Here is a 20,030-nt window from a genome sequence, read left to right as displayed (position 1 = left end):
AATAACCCTGTTATGAAATGCCCTAGACACCAATTCGAATATTGTATGCCTTAAGTAAATACATGGGAAGGGAGCTTATCTTGTTTCAGTATTTATAAGAAGGCAAATCTCACGAGGCTCACCTTCCATAGTGTTTTCTGAGGACATCCTTGTAGGAGAAAACACATGTACCCTAAGGCAGGTGACAACTAGGACTAGTATTTTGATGATGTTAGTTTGGAATGGAAATTGCACCATGTCTCATGCCATTATTGCTCAAGTGCAAAGAATGTTAATTATTTAAATGGTTTGAATACTTTGAATGCCTCTGAGACTTAGGGGCCGATTATGATCGCGGATAATCCGCATCCTCCGGGCCGGCGGAAGCCACCGCCGGCCCGGAGGATGCGGATTAACCGCTGCGGACTGGAAAAAGACCCCCGTCAGATTAGGATGGCTGGGGGATATTATTTCCGTCTGCAGCTTTTCGGATGGCGACCGCGGCGGAAAAGCTCTAACATGGCTGGCGGTGTCAAATCAGACACAGCCAGGCATATTAGGATGGCGCCGGTCCTATGCTTTTCCACGGCGGCATTTCCGCAGTGGAAAAGCATACATTCTATTCTTTGGGGGCCCGTTGAGGGCCCCCAGAGGTGAAGGGGGGTGGGGGTTGCACATGGGGGGTACCTATGGTACCCCCCTGCCTTTGCGTGCACGAAGCGGCAGGGACCACGCGGTGCCTGCCGCTTTGTGCATGCAAAGGTAAACATGCACTTTTAAACCTTGCGGCGGGTGCTGCTTGAAGCAGCATCCGCCGCAATGTTAAATGTAGGGGATTTTGACCGCCAGGGTGGCGGTCACATCCTAATTTGCATGGAGGGAGCACCGCTGCCCATGTGGACGGTCCCTCTTCCTCGGGGGTGGCGAACGGACGCAGGTCCGTCCGCCATCCTAATGACCCCCTTATGTGGGAATTTGAAATTCTTTATAACACTGCACATGTCTAAACTGGGTGACAGGGGGTGTGGTAGGAACAGCCTAAAGCACATTGAGGGACAGATAGAGACCTTATTATTAAAAACTGCTCTTCCAAAACGTGTTCAATTTTATTTTAGGGTATATGTATTTCCAAGGAGGGGCTAATCAGTGTACAGAGAACATACAGTAACACAAGGATGTCAAACTTTGTGTTTGTGGGAAAATGTGTTAGTACATACAGCTATATCTCTGTTTGCAGGCCAATAACATCTGATGTCCTGCATTCAAGTCTGTGGAGATACACTGCCATGCATTCTTGATCCACGTTTTAGGGACAATTCAAGCTTCAATACAAACATGTGTCAAATATGTATAGTGTTTTAAAATGATTCTCTAAATACGCATGACTTACCCTGTGTTTTTGCTTGAAGACAGCCGGGGACTGGATGTCTGGGTCAACAATGGAAACAATTTCACTGACTTTCCCAAGTGACTCGTAGAAGGACGTGATCTGCTTCTCAAGTTCCTCCAGCGGAGTTAGCAGTTGGCGGGACTCGTGGAGCAGTGGGGGGCAGAGCTCCCGAACCTGAAAACACATCAGTGAACGAATGCTTCCATTAGCCATGCAGTAATTATAATACACCATGTCCTAAGCTTAGAGGCTCTATGGGCAGGCATATTGCTGGTGATTTAAACGGGATGAGTGCCACTATCAAGTCGTTCATATGTGGGATTCTTATTATTTTAAATTTCTGAACAATGTATTAGTTATATTTAAATCAAAGTATAAATCACAACTTATTGTACCATATACAAATGGGTTATATATGCTTTGAATCATTACCAGGACATTCTACCAATGCAACATTTATTCGAAAAACAATAAGTGCAGGGGCCCGAAGATTTTCTTTAGACTCTGTCGTAAGGCTGCTCATTCTTGATTCCACCTCATGCATCTTTCTTCCACAACTCTACACTTCCTGTCTCTGTGTCTCACTCTTTTAGATTGTTTTCTCATTCCTGCTTTCTCCCATTGATACTGTGTTCCTATATTTTTCTTTCTCCTTTCTTTCTATTTTCCTGTTTTTCTCTGTCTTGCTTTGGGTCATAGTCTGATGATGAAAAATAAGTCACAGTTCCCCAAAATTAATGCTGCTGCCAACCACCTGCTGCGTTGGCATTGGGCTAACCCGATGAAACATTTTAGATCCCATATTTATATCATACTTGTGCGAGTCAAAACATTAGTTCTACCTTCTAGAGCGGAGATAAAAATTAAAAGCATTTCAATAGGCATGATGCGGAAAGGCAAAGTTAGTGTTTGTGTATTTATATGACAGATGCAGTCAATAACAGAGAGTTGTAGTTTGTTAATTTATAAGATTATGAGACTTTTTCAGCACTTTCTGCATGCATATAATTCATTTAAAAAATGGAAAAATACAGGTTCTCAATATTATTCTCACTCAAGAGCTTTGCACAATTTCATGAAATATCAGGTGAAACCCAGTCTGCCCATCCATTCCACATAATCTGGTTACGTATTGAGGAAGTATTGGAACTCTGTTATTTTCACTGGGCCTCTTGCTACCTCCTTTGTATATTCATGACAATGCTACTTTGTAAATCAAGAGGAAATAGAGTCAGATTGTTTTACATGATGTCACATCCATTCTCTGGTTTTAGACCTCATGCTCAGTGTTGGACCTGGCCTTTCTGCAGGGTCATCTCAGGGTCATCTCAGATTATTGCCACCCCTGACGTACCTTTGTTTAGCCTGTTTTTGTGGGCTTGTAGGACTCTGTACTCTCTTTAAAAGATAGTAAAATTGGCCTACACCTGAATAACTTACTTGTACATCACTAGTTTGTGGGACTATATGTACATAGCACAGCGCCTGTAAATTAAATGTCACCAGTGGGCAGCAGTATGCACTGTGCTAACCACTATAGGGGCGTTTTAAAAACTTGTCTCAGACCTGCCACTGCAGCTTGTAATGCAATTTTAAACTGCAACTCCAGCCTGGCAAAATCAATTTTTGCAGGCTTAAACTTTCCTTTTTAATAGTTATACGTCACCCTTAAGGTATCGCTAAAGGATCATAGGGAAAAATGCATGGTATTTAAAAGGTAGGACAGGTGGTTTAAACTTTACATGTACTGGTACTGAAAAGCTCCACAAGTCGCTTTTCAGTGCTGCAAGGCTTTTCTCCCATAGACTGATACTGAGTTACCTTACTTAATAAGTGGTAACTTTAGATGGTGAGCAGACAGAGAAATGTTATTTCCATTCATATGAATTGCAATTTAAAGTCCTCTTTAATGGTGAAGTCGGATTTCAATACACATTTTTAACCCCTTCGATGCTCATGACGAGCTCAGCTCGTCATGAGGTACACCTCTCGTACACTCATGACGAGCTGAGCTCGTCATGAATAATGGGATTTACACATTCTTCAGCGCAGGAGGGGAAAACCATAAGCGTTGATGGTGATATAATACCACTTTAAAAAAAATTGCTTTTTTGCCATACCAAAAGAGCTTTTCTGCTCCGGGTCAGGTGTCTGTGAAAGGCTAACTTGTTGCGGGTTGTGTATTGCTTACAGATATGGGAACAAAGAAGGCCTAGGTGTGGAGGAGTGGGACTTCCTGACAGTAAGGCTGGGGAAGAGCTGTAAACTGTCTGATTATATTTCATAGGTGTCTACCGGCAGCAGACACAAAGGAACCTGATACCAGGACCCCCCTTGCCTTTGTCGCCCAAGACAGTTTGGAGCCAAACCCAGGGGCAGGGGATGAACTGACCAGAACCAGTTTTGGGGTTTGTAGAGGGAATTACACTACACAAAGGCTACTTCCAGGTATAAAAACTGGACCTTCAGAACCTCTCATCAGAACACTCCTGGACCTGTGCAAGATTCAGAAGAAGGACTACCCTGCTGTCTGAAGATGGGCAATTGAACCTGCCTGCAACCCAGGAAAACCAGAATGACACATGGGTCCTTTGCTGACCTCTAATTTATTCTTTAGGGACACAACAAGCTACCAGAGACCTCCCTGCAACTGCCCAGCTAACCAGCACCAACTGGACCTTCCTGTATCTGCCTATGCCCTGATGCTGGCCTCTGCTAGAGTGATTTCTGACCCCAAAGTGGTTCCCCAGAGACCCTGGACTCTTCACTGGCATCAGAGTGAACTCATCTTGAGGAAAAGATGAAGAGACAAAAGGTCTGGGCTTCTTGTGATTGTGACGTTGTCAGAAATGGAATTTCCGGCTAGCTGAGACTTGCGTCAAAGCAAGGCAGAAACCACCACTCTAGTCAGAATAAGGGAGTTACACTTCTAAAATAACCCTGCTCACCCCCTTGGTAGCCTGGCACGAGCAGTCAGGCTTATCTTAGAAGCAGTGTGTAAAGCATTTGCACTCAGCCCACAGTAATACAGTGTCCGCACTACAAAAGGACACCACAACAGTTTAGAAAAATATCCAATTTATATATACTTAAGACGAGACCAAATATGATGAAAGGAATCCACAATACTATACTTCAAAATCTTCACTTATCAAAATATGCTTTTAAAAAATAATACCTTATGGTCGATAGCTCCATCAGGGGCTATCGTGGCGATTTGAACAACAAATCTAAAAACAGTTCTGGCTGACCGCGTGGTCGCAGGCCAACTACGGTGTCGGAAAGACCCGCAAACAGTACCTTTCAGGGATGCAGGGCTATGGGGCCCTTGAAGTCACTAGTGTTGCAGGTCGAGCTCCTTTCTGATGGGATTCAGAGCTGCGGTGTGAAGTGCAGCAGTGCGGCGTGCGGTGTCCCCAGTTCGTGGTGTGAGCAGCGGCTCAGTGGCGGCATCAGATGGCATTGTCCGTGAGACCAGGGTTGTGGTGCGAGGTGGAGGCAGTGCTCGTCACATTGCTAGCAGGTCACGGTGCAGGCAGTGGTGTTGTTGTTGCTATAGCGCTGTCGTCGGATGACAAGCTGGAGTTGATGGCGCCGGCGTCAGTGGGCCAAGGCTGCAGTGTGGGATGAGGGTGCTGCATCGTGTTAACTCACGAGCGGTGTCCCTGAACCACCGTGCAGGCAGCAGCGTCAATTTCGACGGGAAGTGGTGGAGTAAGGAAAGCCACGCCGTTGTCGTGTAGTGAGGCAATGCAGAGTGTGGTGCCGACAGGTCGCAGCGCGAGCAGCGGCTCGGTGGCCGCATCAACGGGCGTCATCGGTGAGACCCGGGGTCGGGTGCGGCGTTGCTGCGGTGCCAAAGATTCTCGTGAAGCAAGGCAGTGCAGAGTGTGGTGCCCACCCATTGCAGTGCAAGCAGCAGCTCAGTGATGGCGTCAACAGGCGTCGTCGGTGAGACTAGGGTCGCGGTGACCTCTGCGGTGCCTTCAGGACACGGGTTCGGCAGAGTCGTCGTAGGCATCGTCTAGGGGTGTTCTTCGGGGTGCAGCACAAAACACACAGTCCGCAGTGATGCGGGTTGAAGAACCTGAAGTCTTTGTTGTTCCAGAGACTTTGTGAACAGGGGGCAAGCTCTACTTCAAGCCCTTGGAGAGTCTCACCACTTCAGTTTCAGAAAATCCAGTCCAGCATTTTCACTGCCCAAGAGAGAAGTAGCCACTGCAGGTCAGTCCAGCAAAGCACCAGCAAGGCAGTTGTTCCTTTCGTAGCTTCTCCAGCGCTTCTTCTTTGCAGTCTTCTTGATCCAGATGAGTTCTAAAGTTCAGGGGTCTGGAATCCAGCTTTGTATCCAAAAATTATTTGACATTTCAGGCAGTGGGTGTCTGTGTCCGGCCAGAACCAGTTGGAGCCTCTCTTGCATAAATTCCTGGCAGGAGGTGGAGACGGCTTTGTCAGGGGCAGACCTGGCCCTTTGAAGTGCAAGGAGATTCCCTTCCTCTTCCCCTATCGCAATCCATGTCTGTTGAGCCCTTTCCTGACCTACATAGACTATCAGGAGCCACCCCGCTCCCTAGCCATCTGTTGTCCCAAAAACCAGACAGGCAATCCTCATTCCAGCAGAGGCACATGGGATGACCAAGCAAAGTAATACTCACTTTCTAAAAGTGGCCTTTATGAAAGGGCATCCTATCTCAAGGCTGCGTCTTTAGACGCTGAGGTCAGGCATACCAAACGTAATTCACTTTTTTGAGCTACATACGTGGGTGGCACAATCCGTGCTGCAGGCCCACGTGCAGCGGCGGACTCATAAGCCTGGGCACTCGCAGTGCCAGTTACTGGGGGCTGACAAGTGAGTCGCAGATCCAATCATAACACAATTTACCACAGAAGCACCAGCACTTTACCACTGATCAGCAGTGTGAAAAGCGAGTAGAAACGTTATACCAGCAAAACCGGAGTCAAAACCAGGAGGGCAGAAACCAAGAAGTCAGGGGAAACACGCCAAAAGATGCCAAGTCTAACAGACGTGATCTCTTCTCACCTCCCTGTGACAGGATGTCTATGGTCCTTCCTAACCCTACTCGAGCTTGGCTTAGCAGCAAGAGGGCAGAATTGTGTCTCTGGTCGGCAGCAGCCATGTTGCGCTGTCCGGGTCTAGAAGACTGGTACTGGGAGCACTGAGGGCCTCCGAAGGAGCTTTACAGTGCTGAATTCCAACATGTTTGATACCAACACGACAGGGTTCGTTACAGCCAGTTTAGAGATGGTCATCGCGTAATGACGCATTACCACTCTGTGTATCATAACGGCTGATACACTTACAACCCGTGAGATAGGACTACGAAGGTTGTAGGGGTGTTCTGCTTATGCAGAGGCACCCACACACTTAGAACCAAGCACCTTGCCTTCAGGATTGAAAAGCCTGCCCTAAGGGTGACTTATAGGCTATAAGTGCAGTGACCTCAGATATAGGGAAACCTCTATCTGTCGTAAGTGGTGCTAACATCAGCTTACACAGGCTGCACTGGTAGGTTCGAAGTCACAATTTGAGTGGACTCTCATGGGTGGGATAATACATGCTGCAGCCCATGGGAGATCACTGGTGTACCTATGCCCTGTGTACCTCAGTACCATATACTAGGAACTTATAAGGGTACACTAGTAGTTAATCTGGGTTGTACCTTAGTACTCACCATATTCAATTTAAAGGAGAAAGCACAGAGACTGGGGTTCTGATTAGCAGGATCCGAGTCAGACTAGTTAGAAACAGCATAGCAACAGGCAAAAAGTGGGGGCAACCATACAGAAGGCTCCTACCTTCCTCACGTAATCTGTCATGGGAGAGAGAAGCGGAGATTCGTACGGCTTCCAGGCAATAAATAAATAATCAAGAGAGAATGGATCACTTGTCCTGTGTTATTACCAGGATCTGGGATTCCGATCGTCTAGTAAAACCCTCATTCACGTTAAAGGTAACAGAGTGGTACATCTTGATTTTCCGCTTCAGTGATTATGTGAAAAGCATCCTCATACGTTCTTAATATAGTCTATCCTCCACCTGGAGGGAGACCGACTGGTGATTACAGTAGTGATCAGAAATGGAGAGAGTGCAAGTGAAGTGAGTTTAAAATTACCTCCAAGGACGGATCCACTGTGTATGGATGCTCATGCAGGGTGGCTATTTATGAATACTTTTTGAAAAACAAAAGCAAAAGCAAAAGCAAAACCATTACTTGAAGGCTGCCCTGAATGTAGTCTTTGAAAGGCTTAAAATCAATTTAGTTGGGACCATCTGCTGCCACAGTGGCAAGAGGGGTTTAGAAATCAAGGAGCTTAAAGGAGGGGGGAACTAGCAGGGAGGGACAAGGAGTGAAAGAGAACATAGTCCCTCATGCCCTGCAATGAAAGGTTATGATATTCGCCGTTGAAGGACACAACACATCCATTCAAAATATAGTGAGACCGAAATGTTGCTTGGCTGGAAGGACGGGGAGGAACAACATAGAAGAAGGTGTGTGTAGTGGACACAAAGCCCACTATGAGTCTATATTCACTTTAATATGTATGTTTGCCAAAAAAAAGTGGAATCTATCTGTCCAAAGACCTACAAAAGCCTTTTTATGACAGCAAATGAGTCTTCATCACATATGTCCTAACTGTTGCCCATATATGGAAATGTTGATATGATGAATTTAAGAAAATATGCAGCAAAATTAAAGTCCCAATCTTTGCATCCCAAAATATTGCGTGAGGCTGCAATGGTTAGTCGAAAGGTGCATCTTTTTAAGACAGTCTGAAAGATTGCTGAGTGAAGTGAACATGTGCAGCTGACACATGCAGTGTCATGAATTCTAATTCCTTTAAGGCAGACTCAGCTTTTTGTCATTCCAAAGGTCAGCAAAATTACTATGATAGTCTAGGTAATGGTAACACCTTTCATGTGCAGTGCTAAAAGTAACTGACGTGTAGCATTAAGTGCTATATACGAATTAAGTAATTCATGTTATGGCTGTACTTGCATTTTCCAAATATATATCTGCTACACGCATTAAGGCAAATATTTAGGGCCTCATTTATGAGGCTGTGCGTCACTTTTACGCCGCCAGTGCGTCACTTTTTGTGATGCACCAGTGGCGTATAAAATGCGCCTCGTTGCGCCATATTTAGGTAGATGCGTCACTTTGTAAACCCCTGCGCCAAATTATACCTGTGCCAGGTATAATGTATACAAGGAGGGCGTATTGACGCAAGGAAGGGTCGTAGAAGTGACGCAGTGAAATCTATGAGATTTCACTGCGTCACTTTTAGGACGCCGTTGCATCAAAATCTTGCGCCTGCCTCACAGCAGGTGTAAGACTGACGCAGGCCCTTTCACATGGGGCTTGCCCCATGTGAAAGGACGCATTGCTGGAGTTTCGTCACTTTTGTGACACACTCCAGTAATGCGTCACTTTTGCGCTTACAGATACGTCAGAAATACTGACGTATCTGTAACTCCTTGCGACATGATTCGTCATACATTAAATATGACGCATCAGGAATGTGGCAAGGAGTGCGCACTGAGAAGTGACGCACCGCTGCTTTCACCCAGTGATGCGTCATTTCTCATAAATGAGGCCCTTACTTTTTATATGGCACACGTGTTTCCTTAGGTGTCTATTTTACTCTGGAATCATTTTAGATTACAAATGTCTCACAGAATAATGTTTGCTGCTTCTGGAATTTGCTATTGTTAGCCATACTATTGTATTTATAGATGATTTTTAACAGGGTGAACACTAATGGCTGTGGTAAAGGGCGGCGTACTCATTTTATAAACTTTCTAAAATTCTACATAACATAAATGCTAACAAAGAAACAATCTTTCTGAAATAATAAACCAATACGTTTTCAGTGTCCCACACAGTCGGGCTAGAATCCAAAATGAGCTCTGGCAAGAATGTTCAAAACTGACTCCATGGCAGAAGGCTGCAACTAGAATGGGGGGCATGGGGCATAATTGGGTAACGACATCCCATTCTGCACAGAAAGTAGCCCCTAGGCATCAGCTTTAAAGGGAAATGCCAGAGTGATAAAATGGCCAGTTCGGCCTGTTCCCTACATGAAACTGAGCTCACTGCAAAAGGTTTGCTTTTCATGTTTTCATATGAATGCAAAAAGTGGCACCATTACCCTTTTATTCATTTATAAACCCTTGAAGGATGAAAGGCAATAGTAGACCCAGCACGATTCAAACCTATGAGTGCAGATTGCAAACACTCCTCAGCAAGAGACATTTAACTGGGAGTGCTAACCTACACTATTTTAGACATGGCTAAAGCAGACTCGGCTTTGTGGCCTGATTTCCATGCCAGACTCTCTATGGATACAATTATGTTTCGACTAAAGTGTTTTGGGTAGCTGCACATTATGGGCCGAACTCACAAAGGTAATCTGAGATGATAGTCTAACTTTACGACTTTGGGTATTCACAAAGGGCATTTACGAGTAGTACAGTTAGACTTTTGTCTCACTTAAACTTAAGTTTTAGTCTTAAGTTTAAGTGAGATCAAAAAGTTGAAATTAAGACCAAAGTGTAAGTTTAACTGAGAAACAAAGACTAACTTTACTACTCGTAAATACTCTTTGTGAGTACCGAAAGTAGTAAAGTTAGAGCTTTGTCTCAGTTTACCTTTTTGATTCGGGCCCACAGTTTATACTGTTTATGGGTGTGTACATTTGCAAACCTTTTCTGTAATTTAAAAATCAGGACTTCTATTCATTGTTTAGGAAAACAAACGCCAACACAGATTCAGTCAACTCACAGGAAAACAGCACATTCATTTTCATGAACAACTAGCACTCTGTTGGCAGGGAGAAAACTATGGCTGGACATTATCATAAGAAAAGCAGAAAACTCTGAGGTAAACCAATTATCGGGCACTAGGCAAGACTTTACTCTCATAATAAAAACGTTTCACATCTCTAATTTACATGGGCACCGAACGAGTTATATTTTAGCCGCTTACTGTTAATTTTAAAAACTCAGGGGCATATTATCAAGAAACGGCGTTAATATTTTCGCTGCTTTAGCGGCAGGAAACTGCAGCTAAAGCAGCTATAATGGGCTTGATAATATGCCCTTGTGAATTGCCATAAAAGCCCATATTCTGGTGTGAACATGGGCTTCTATGGGAATTCTCTTAAAGCAGCGATAATTTTAACGCCCTTCTTGATAATATGCCCCCTAGTCATGCCGCCTCTCCAGATAGGGAGTCGTTCATACTGCCTGGCTGGATTTCCTGTTGGCAGACCAAACATAACTCACACAGTATTGTGATAATAATAGATAATAACATCTTGGGCACTGCATATATTCAGAGCAGGGCTTTGGAATATGAAAGGCTCTGCTGGTGGCTTCAAAAAGGGCACAGCAGTGTCAGCAGCATAGCACAATCAGAAGGCGATGTCACAGTACCTTGGAAAGCTGTTCCTTGATCCCAGACATAGTAGTTAGCATTTCATTGATTCCCTCCTGGGGGGTTTCCTTTGTGAGAAGCTGTGCGGTCCTTGTTACTGCCTTGTACTGAGCTTCCATCACGGGGATTTTCTGTTTAATATCCTGCAGCAGACATTTCAATTTGCGTCAATTTCATGAGTGACAGACGTGCCAGCAGCGAGGACCCACACACAATAAACACCACAAAGAAAAGAAGATATGAAAGAGCGGAGGCGTTTATGAACCTGAACAGATTAACTGCGGGTATTATACGAAAGAGAGCACTCAGAAAGTGTCAGATACACTATCAAGCAAAACCTCTTGTAAGGCTGTTAGACAACCATGGTGCTTGGACACAAAGGGGGCAGAATGCTCTGCTGAACGTACCAAATCAGCGTCATGCCTGGTAAATCTATGACATTTCAACTCTTATCAACTTTTGGTCCATATACACCACTAAAAGTGGCATAAATCCAGCCCATAGATCCCCAGTCTCAGGGATTCAAGACAAGGCGTTCAGCTTGACATTGCTAGGGAGAACCCTATTCAATATTTATATGCATCTCCTGCAAAATCACTTGCTCATCCTAAACAATAAGTATGTCACCACCCTCTGTACAGGCAGATGATTTCTGACAGTGTAGCAGTAATGATCTGGCAAGTGCTTAATTTGTAAAAGAATAAGTGGAGGGCCCAAAGATTTGCTCAAAAGCCTGTGGCCAGTTCTATCGAAGGACGGAGTACCAAGGCTGTAAAGTCTTGATTACACCGCATGCCTCTTTAAACCACCACCAGGCACCCCCGGTCTCTTAATCTCAATCCTTCAGATTCTTTTTCATCCGTGCTACTCCCTTGCTAAGGGTTTTCCCTGCCTCCTTCTTTCCCCCTTTTTTCTCTCTCTTGCTCTGTATCAAAGTCTGTTGAGGAAATAATAAATGTTGGTTTGGTGGGGCCACCCTGCAACCACTGACTCAAATCTAGGCCTGGATGTGACAAACAATCATAATTGCTCAAAGCAACTGACTATAATAGAAGCTATTCAGATACCATAAATAGTAAAACTACACATATCTACCCCATGAAGATAAATGGTAAGTGGATAAAGCACCTTTTCTATCGCTAGTCAAAAGAATCCCCTGCAATTCCAGAGTTATAGGATCTACATCGTTTTAAAAGGCTTTGATAGCCAATCACAGCATGCTTGCAACAAATACACATGCAATGCCACTTCTTCAAGCCATCAAGTTACTTATTTTTGGAAAAACATAATGTAAAATAAAAATCAGAGTTCTGTTGTGCAATGTTTCAGTGCTGAATGACACACCTATTTACAACGAAAAGCGAGCTTCTTCGAGATTAAATTCAAAACACAACACAGTAAATTTGCCTAAAAGATCTTGCCTCCAAATCCTGGATGAACATCTTGACATTTAGAAATGACACATCAAGGGGAGTCGAAAGTTTCTCATATCCTCGTTTAGCAAATAGTGACAATGCCGTAACACCATCGATATACTCCTTTTTCACCCGGTCACACTCGTCCGCTCGAGCATACTGGAAAACAGAGGCAAGGACAAATATTGTAACATGGAATTATGTTTTAAGAGTAAATCACATCAAATGTTAGCAAGAAAATACTATGAACATGGAATGTCAAACTGATCTATATGATATACATGCTTGCACAAGGATGAAGAGTTTCTCATTTCTGGTGCCTCCCTACCTCTCGGCAACATCTTTAATATTTCAATGCGTATCCTGGAGTTGTCTTGCCAGGAGTTTACGTAGGTACTATCTTGTGAGGCGTTAGGGGCAAATGCATTCAGTAGGGTAAGAAGGGCACTCACTCTGGGCAGCACTAATTTGAGGTAGCAACGTGGCGACCCCTAGTTATAGAGGAGAGTGTCTGGCTGAGGTATACTTTACACAGGATGGCAAAGCCGGTCGTTTTAGTAGGGGAGGATGCCCAGTATTGGTAGAGGTTTGTGGGTGGCACAAGTGCCCTAGATCATTCTTGAGGAGGTGAGTTTCTTCTAAGAAGATATCAGTGTCCTGCTGAAGAAGATAGCGGCAAATCTGGCTTGGCTTATTGTGTGAGTTGAGGTTCCTAACATTGAGGGAGAGGAGTTTGAGTGATGTGAATGCATGTCTGGTAGTGCACTGTGTATGTTATAGGAAGTGAGGACCTCGGTTGTGTGGATGGCTGTTGCTCATGGGTGCAACCTAATTGGCATGTTATAACTGTTTCCGGATGCACGAGGAGGGCAAGTGGAGTATTATCTAAAACATATAACACAATTAGGCCAACAAGGCCAGTCCAATGATCCATGGCCATCGGAAACGTGGGTGTGGTCGTTATTCCTCACTAGCAGTGCACCACTCAAAGGTCTGGCAAGGAGGAATGGTATGGCCTTACTGGATGGGCAGCCGGTAATCAGGCCATTATCCAGGGTAGATGAGAGGTAGAGGGCAGGTGATCAGGTCTCTGCAGCAGTGCCCAGCCATCCTCCCTCAGGTCTCCTGATCAACACTTCCGGAGGGATGTGTGTATCAATACTGGTCAGTCAGTCGGGAACAGGTCGTCATTCTGTGAGGTGAATGCCATTGGTTGGGGTTACTGTTTAGAAGTTGTGAGATGATGTCTTCCTTGGCTACAGCAGCAGTGTTATCACCTAGTTGCCTGGTTCTCTCAATCGTGCCATTGCCATTCAGAATGGAGGTTCAGCCGCTTCTGGTGTTGCTCCTCTAGGTTCTGCTCAGCTCCATTATCCTGGGGAAGGTCCAGCAGGGCTCTCACTTCTGGTACAGAGAGCAACATTTTCCTGTCCATTGGAACATTATGCTGAAGGGGTGTTCCAACTGATATTTGATGCAGCATTCATTAAGAAAAAACAGTGCTGGGCCAGAATTCTTTGCAACTGAGGAGTGTGGCTATTGAGAGGTCTTAAAAGAGGTAAACGGTGTGGCCCCTGAAGGCCAGATCTTGCTTTCGCCTTGCAAGGCGCATGATTTCTTCCTTGTCCTCAAAGTAGTGCACACGCATGAACTTGTCAGGAGCTGTGTCCGTTTCGGTCAAGCTAGCAAGAAATCTGTGATACCCTGGTCCAGTTGAGTTGCCAGCAGGTCTGGGGTGCCACTAAGTGGTTGCTTGAAGCAGACCTTTGGTGAAGCTCATGATGGCCATTCTTTATGCACCCTTAGGGATCAAGATCCGCCAGATACATTTGTTGCTTCATCTGCTGCAATTTTCAAGGACCTCCTGTTTTATTTGCAGGTCTATATATTGTTCTTCGAATAACTGCACGCTCTGCCGTAGCAGTTTTTGATAGTCAGTTGTTACAAGTCATCCCCTGGTTGGCCCACTTCACTCATTTCCTTCCTCAGTTCATGTAGAAAGGACTTAAAGTCCATTGTAGCAACCCAATTTACAAGTCCAAGTGTATCTCATTAGGAAGCGGTCCACATATTCTTTAGTATCCTGGGTGGCAGCAGACTCCTTGTGGAGGTGGGTCATCTTGTTTGTGTGAGCACTCTGCCATGCACATTCAATATCTGCCACAAAGGTTTCCTTACGGTGCTAACCATTGACTATTGTGTTGGGCTCTGGTAGGAGAGCCAGTGTCAGGCTGGAGAGTGCAACTGTTGCAGATTTATATGATAGAGATCGGCCACCACAGCAGTGATGATGTTGTCGTTGTTCAGTCTGGCAGTAACGTTCGAAAGAGTGCAGTTTCACCAGGATGGATCCTGGAGGAAAAGTGTGTTCTCAGTCTGTATGGCCCACATATTGTAGTTGTAGTGTGGCAGAGGAAGCTGTGGCTTGGGTTCGTTGCTTCAAGGCGTGTACCCTCCAGGCCCTCGAGTCAGGAATGCTGCTGCAAGAAGGTTGCAAAGGAGTCTGCCACATGGGCTGCCCCACCTGGTGGCTTCAAGGTCCCCTGTTAGGCCCAACAGCACTCACTTGATAGTGAGCAAGCACCAGGGAAACCGGGGGAAGACGAGAAGTAAGTGCCAACCTTGAGGCATAAGAAACAGGCTGTAAAGTCCTTATGACTTGCTATAATGCTTAAACTCTGGTTTAATTTCACCTCTGATGTTTGGGCCCCAGGAGTGTATCTTGGTCTCAGATGTCTCTTTACGTAATCGTCCCCAATATGGTGCATCTCCTCATGCATCTATATGGTCCAACACCGGGAAAGTAGTGTTAGACCTCAGTCCTCTCCAGGTGCAGTCCCACTGTCCAAGGGGGGCCCAATGTAGAGGTCGGCCCTGGTGAAAGATCTCAGAAAAGCTGGGGTTTTTATGGAATAAAGCATTTCTCTCCAATGTCTTTGATGTGGGGCGTACAGACCGCCTCCATAGCAGGTGTCAGATGCAGGTGCAGAGGGGGTTAGTGCAGAGTTCTCTGAGTGAGTTGCTCCAGTCAGCTCAGTTGCCATTATAGCCACCAGTGTACTGTGCCACCTCCACCTGCAAGCCAATCTCCTCATATCTGAGGAGCCCAAGATGGCGGGCGGGTGCATTTCTCCCACAGTGGAGAGACCACTGGAGAAAGTTTTATCCTGGAGCACTGCATTCCCTTCCAGGAGTTGTCCACTACAGCAGTGGGTCCCGCAGGGAATATAAAGTCAGTTATTAGGATTTAGGCCTCCAAAAAGGGGAGCAGTCATGTGGCTGTAGGTGGAGGAGGATTGAAGCTATACAGGGTTGCGTCCGACTCCATGCTCAGCTTGGGCACAACCTTTTTTTTCTATTTGATGTTTATGGCATTTGTATTGCTTCATTCAAAGTGGACTATACCCAATCTGACAACGTAAAACCTGATAGCTAGCCTTGGGCCTTCTGTATGACACCGTTTTGCAGTGACAAAGCCTTCAAGCGGCAGAATCCTAAACTGTGACAGAAAAAACAATGTACTATATGTACTTTTGGAGTCTAAAAAAAATTCTATCTTATATAATACCTTTCACAGTTCATTCCAAATAGCAAAGAAGAAAGGGTATGAAAGGGGCATCTCTCTCCTACCTAAGGTTTGCAACAACATTTATTAATGATTTGTGAACATAAATGTGGGCACAAATAATTGAAAGGTTAGTGACTTCCAAATTAGGGTGGCAACTGATTTGCAAAGGTGAAACTCTCTCTGTGGTTCAGTTTCACCTTTGAGAATAATGCCAGTCGGCCTTGGGGGAGCAGGTAGTTGTCCTAGTAACTATTACAATAATCAAAAAACTGAAAAAGCCTGAAAACAACACATTACAAAGATTTCTTTAATTGTAACAGGGATACTCCATCATTTAGTGAGTGGGAAAAACCATATCAGAATTAATATTAAAAAATAGACAAGAAAACCTGGTGTCCACTGCAAAAGGTGAAAAAAGTCAAAAGGGTTAAAGCACCTTAGAGATGCCACCAAAGGAGAGTCCAAGAGTACACATGGAATTCCCCAAGAATCATAGCAAACATGGGGCACTTGCTGGGCATACCCTTCCCACTTAGGGTGACTATAGCAACATAAAAAAATATAATGGGACAGAATGCTGGCCTAGCGGTTCAGGCTAGACTTTTCCCACGGGTAACAGGGTCAAGACATATGGCTGGGCCCAAATTACAATGGCATGGTGAGCAAAAAAACAACAGATTGAGGCCCAGATCTATGTACTGGGGGGGGAATGTTTGACAATGTTCAGCATTCCGTCCATCATTTTTTTGTGTTGCAATATTGCATTTTATATTTATTATGGTTTTATATTTTCTTGTTTACATACTGTTTAAATTTTAATTGTTGCCTTATTGATTATTTAACTTATTAGTGATGTTTTTGTTTTTTAGTAAGTCAGACGGTAGTGTTTTTTAAAATGTATAAAAACATTTAATTTCCTTGAGTTGGAGTGTAGTTTTTGCCACATCATGTAGCCCGGAAATGTGCTATCTAAAATAAAAAGAAACATGTCTAAAAATGCAGGAATTGAGTCAGGAGTGGCACTATCTATTCAAACAATTGAGACAAAAATGTCAAAAACACATCATTAATAAAAAATAGCACAATGCAATCTAGCAAATACCAAGTGTCAAAAACACATCGCAGATCATGAGTAAAAGCATGCAATCTTGTACATTTAAAATCATGGCAATGCAAAGAAAAAGAGAGAGATAGAAAATAAATATCAAAGTACAATCAAATAGCTAAAAAAACTAAGCATGGGCGCAAAATCCGTTCAGCTCGCGGATTTTGCGGATTTTCGGCAAATTCGCAATCCGCGAACTCCCGCGAATTTGCCGAAAATCCGCGAATCCGCGAGTGGAACGGATCCAGGGGGCAAAAGTTCAAGCTTCAAGCTTGTAAGTATTTTAGAATGGCGCCGGGAAGCTGCCAGCGCCATTCTAAAATAGTTACTAAGTTAGCTTCAACAGGAAGCACTAATTGAAGCAGGTGCTCGAGTTTAACTGAATTCGAGCACCTGCTTTATTTTATCTATTAGTTCTTCCTGATGAAGCTAACTTAGTAACTATTTTAGAATTGCGCTGGCAGCTTGCCGGCGCCATTCTAAAATAAAACAGGAGAGGGGCAGAGGGCAGAAGGGCACAACGACGAGTGTGGCATAGGACAGAAGGGCAAAAAAACGAGTGGGGCAGAGGGCAGAATGGCACAAAAACAAGTGGGGCAGAAGGGCACAAAAACGAGTGGGGCAGTGGGCAGAATGGCACAAAAACGAGTGGGGCAGAGGGTAGAAGGGCACAACAATGAGCGGTCTCGCAAAAAAAACCCAGCGAACACGCAAAGCGCCCCGCAAACACGCAAATCGCCCCGCGAACACCCCAAAAAAGAAAAATCCGCAAATTCGCACAAATTCGCGAATTTTGCGGATTGCGAATTTGCAAATCCGCAAATTCACGAATTGCGAATTCGCAAAATTCGCCCATGCTAAAAAAAAAACGATTAAACAGGAGCACTTCACCGTGAAAAACCATTGTGTGAAGTGAACAACCAATGGGCCTGTAAGTGGCCTTTTATACACTTTTAATGAGGAACCGTTGACAGCAAGATCTAACTTTAGCAGGTGTCTGACCACAGAACATAACAAAAAGTTGCATATCAAAAACTATTTGCGTCAATTCTTGGAAGCTTTAAGGCGGAAGCTCCTTATAAGGCTATTGTTTATTTTAAGCCCTGTCGCTATCTAAGTTTCCAAAGTTGCAGAAAGTCCCAGTAGGCCCCACTCTTACTCTTAGCCCATCTCTTTCTTCTAGATGACAGTTCTATCTTGTTATTGCTACATCTTCTTGATGTTCAGAAAGCTGTACATGCAGAGGATAGGGGCTCGAAGACATGTTCATCAGAAGGCAGTGACCTGAGGTTATTGGCCTTCATAGGAGAGATACATCTGAGGTTATAGGAGGGCATGGGGTCTACTGCCTCTTTAGACGCTCAAGGCAGTATGGACAATTTTAGCACAACCCTGTCTATGAGCTGGCAGGGACAACTGAGACTCTCATGCTTCAAATGCGGACAGAATGGGCCTGGGGCACCATATGGTAAAACTAGACTCTGCTTCTCTGGGTAATTTATTTCATTTTTGTTTTATTAAAAAATAGAGCTTTTAAAACATGTAGTATGTATTTGATTTATACATTATTTTCAAATTATTGTATGATGTTAGATGTTGAAATGTTATGAGGTGCAATGGTATATGTAACCTGTCTTAAGTCCAATACTTTCCAAACGGTTGCTTAGACCGGAGTGGTAATAGTAAACCTAACCCCTTCCAGTCAACCAGTTTCTCTGCTGTGGTTTTACTGGAGTTGGAATAGAAAATCTGACCCCTGCAAGTCCAAAACTCTCCCTACTTTTGCTCAAGTTTAAGTGTAAATAGTAAATTTAACCTCTCCGAAGTCCAACACTTTAATCAGGTTTGGGTACGTTGGAGTGATAATAGGAAACAAACTGTGAGCAAGGTGTAACACTTTTCCTTATTTTCTTTAAATTAAATGTATTTTAATATTGCTGTTTAATTTTTTCACTTTTCATTATTTCATTTAAAAAATATTTATATTACTTTTTCAACATATTTTTATTTGAAGTTGTTTTTCCATTTTATTAATTTAACTGTTACTTTTTTACTATATATGTTATGTAATTTTTTACAGCTGATAATATTTTTGCAATTTCTTTAATTGTTTAAATATTGTTTTTATTTATATAGAGAGATTTATTGGATATTTAGTTAAGATTATTTAATAACATTAATTTCATATGTTCATTTGGAACATTAAAAACAAAATGCTTGTTGCATCTGTTTATTTCAATTTTACTTTACTGTTAATATTCTAAATGAAAAGTTTAAAAGTGTTTAATTATTGTTTTACATTTTTTAAAGTATATATATATATATATACACCTATGTACGTTTATACAAATATTAATATACATAGCTATTGCAATTAAATTATTTTTTACTACATTTATATTTTTTCTTTAGAAACCTCATATTGCCATTTTAAAGTCAGCATAAAACAAGCAGTGTACCTAGAAAATCCAAAATGAGCTACAGCCATCGGCTGCTATAGTTTGTTACAGAGAGCATTACACCAGAAATGGTGCCTGCTGCTCTTCGTACTGTTTACAAATGTATTTGATCCCTTTTCTTCCTCCTTCTATATCCCCTGTAAAATTGTTTGTAACACCTTTGTTGGTTATGCTGGACAGTTTCTCATCTATGTTACTGTAAAACCTTTGCTGGTTCATGGTGGACACTTTCTCATTTTCTGTTATAATATGTTTATAAATGTTGGGCACTTATGTATGTGGATAACAAATAGTTTTTCAGACAAGAAGTCAATCTATGTATTGTGATGTTGAGTTGACTGTAGGTTGAACAATTTTCAAGGTTCTCTTGCTTCTAGATGCCATTAGTGTGATTTGTCTGTTTTAAATCATACAATGAATACATTGTGCGGTCTGAGATAAAGATCCACCTACAAAAAGTCTGACTTTTGCCGAACGTTTATTATTTATGATTCCTTTTATTTGCATGCCAGTATGCATTATGGAACCGATACATACACTAGTTATATCAGTATAAAAATTAGTGGTAAGTGAGGAGTAGCAGGTAGAATCTTAAAAAAGGAAATAAGCAGCCTTCATTTTTCCAAGAAGACATGGAATGCTTGACTGTTCTCAAA

General features: G+C 43.4%; 1 protein-coding gene across 1 annotated transcript in view; it reads right to left on the bottom strand.

Moving 5' to 3' along the window:
• SYNE1 (spectrin repeat containing nuclear envelope protein 1) overlaps positions 1-20,030 on the bottom strand; it is a 2,319,318-nt gene that overhangs the window by 1,696,614 nt on the left and 602,674 nt on the right. The window contains exons 20-22 of the mRNA XM_086926873.1: positions 12,249-12,401; positions 10,827-10,970; positions 1,370-1,543 (exon numbers count right to left, since the gene is read on the bottom strand). Of these exons, the coding sequence (XP_086782999.1) occupies positions 1,370-1,543; positions 10,827-10,970; positions 12,249-12,401 (471 nt within the window). The remainder of the gene's footprint in view (positions 1-1,369; positions 1,544-10,826; positions 10,971-12,248; positions 12,402-20,030) is intronic.

Source organism: Lissotriton vulgaris, chromosome 6, assembly GCF_964263255.1.
Source record: "Lissotriton vulgaris chromosome 6, aLisVul1.2, whole genome shotgun sequence".
Lineage (NCBI taxonomy): Eukaryota > Metazoa > Chordata > Amphibia > Caudata > Salamandridae > Lissotriton > Lissotriton vulgaris.
The sequence above is the reverse complement of the archived record's forward strand: the minus strand, read 5'-3'. Positions and strand labels throughout refer to the sequence as shown.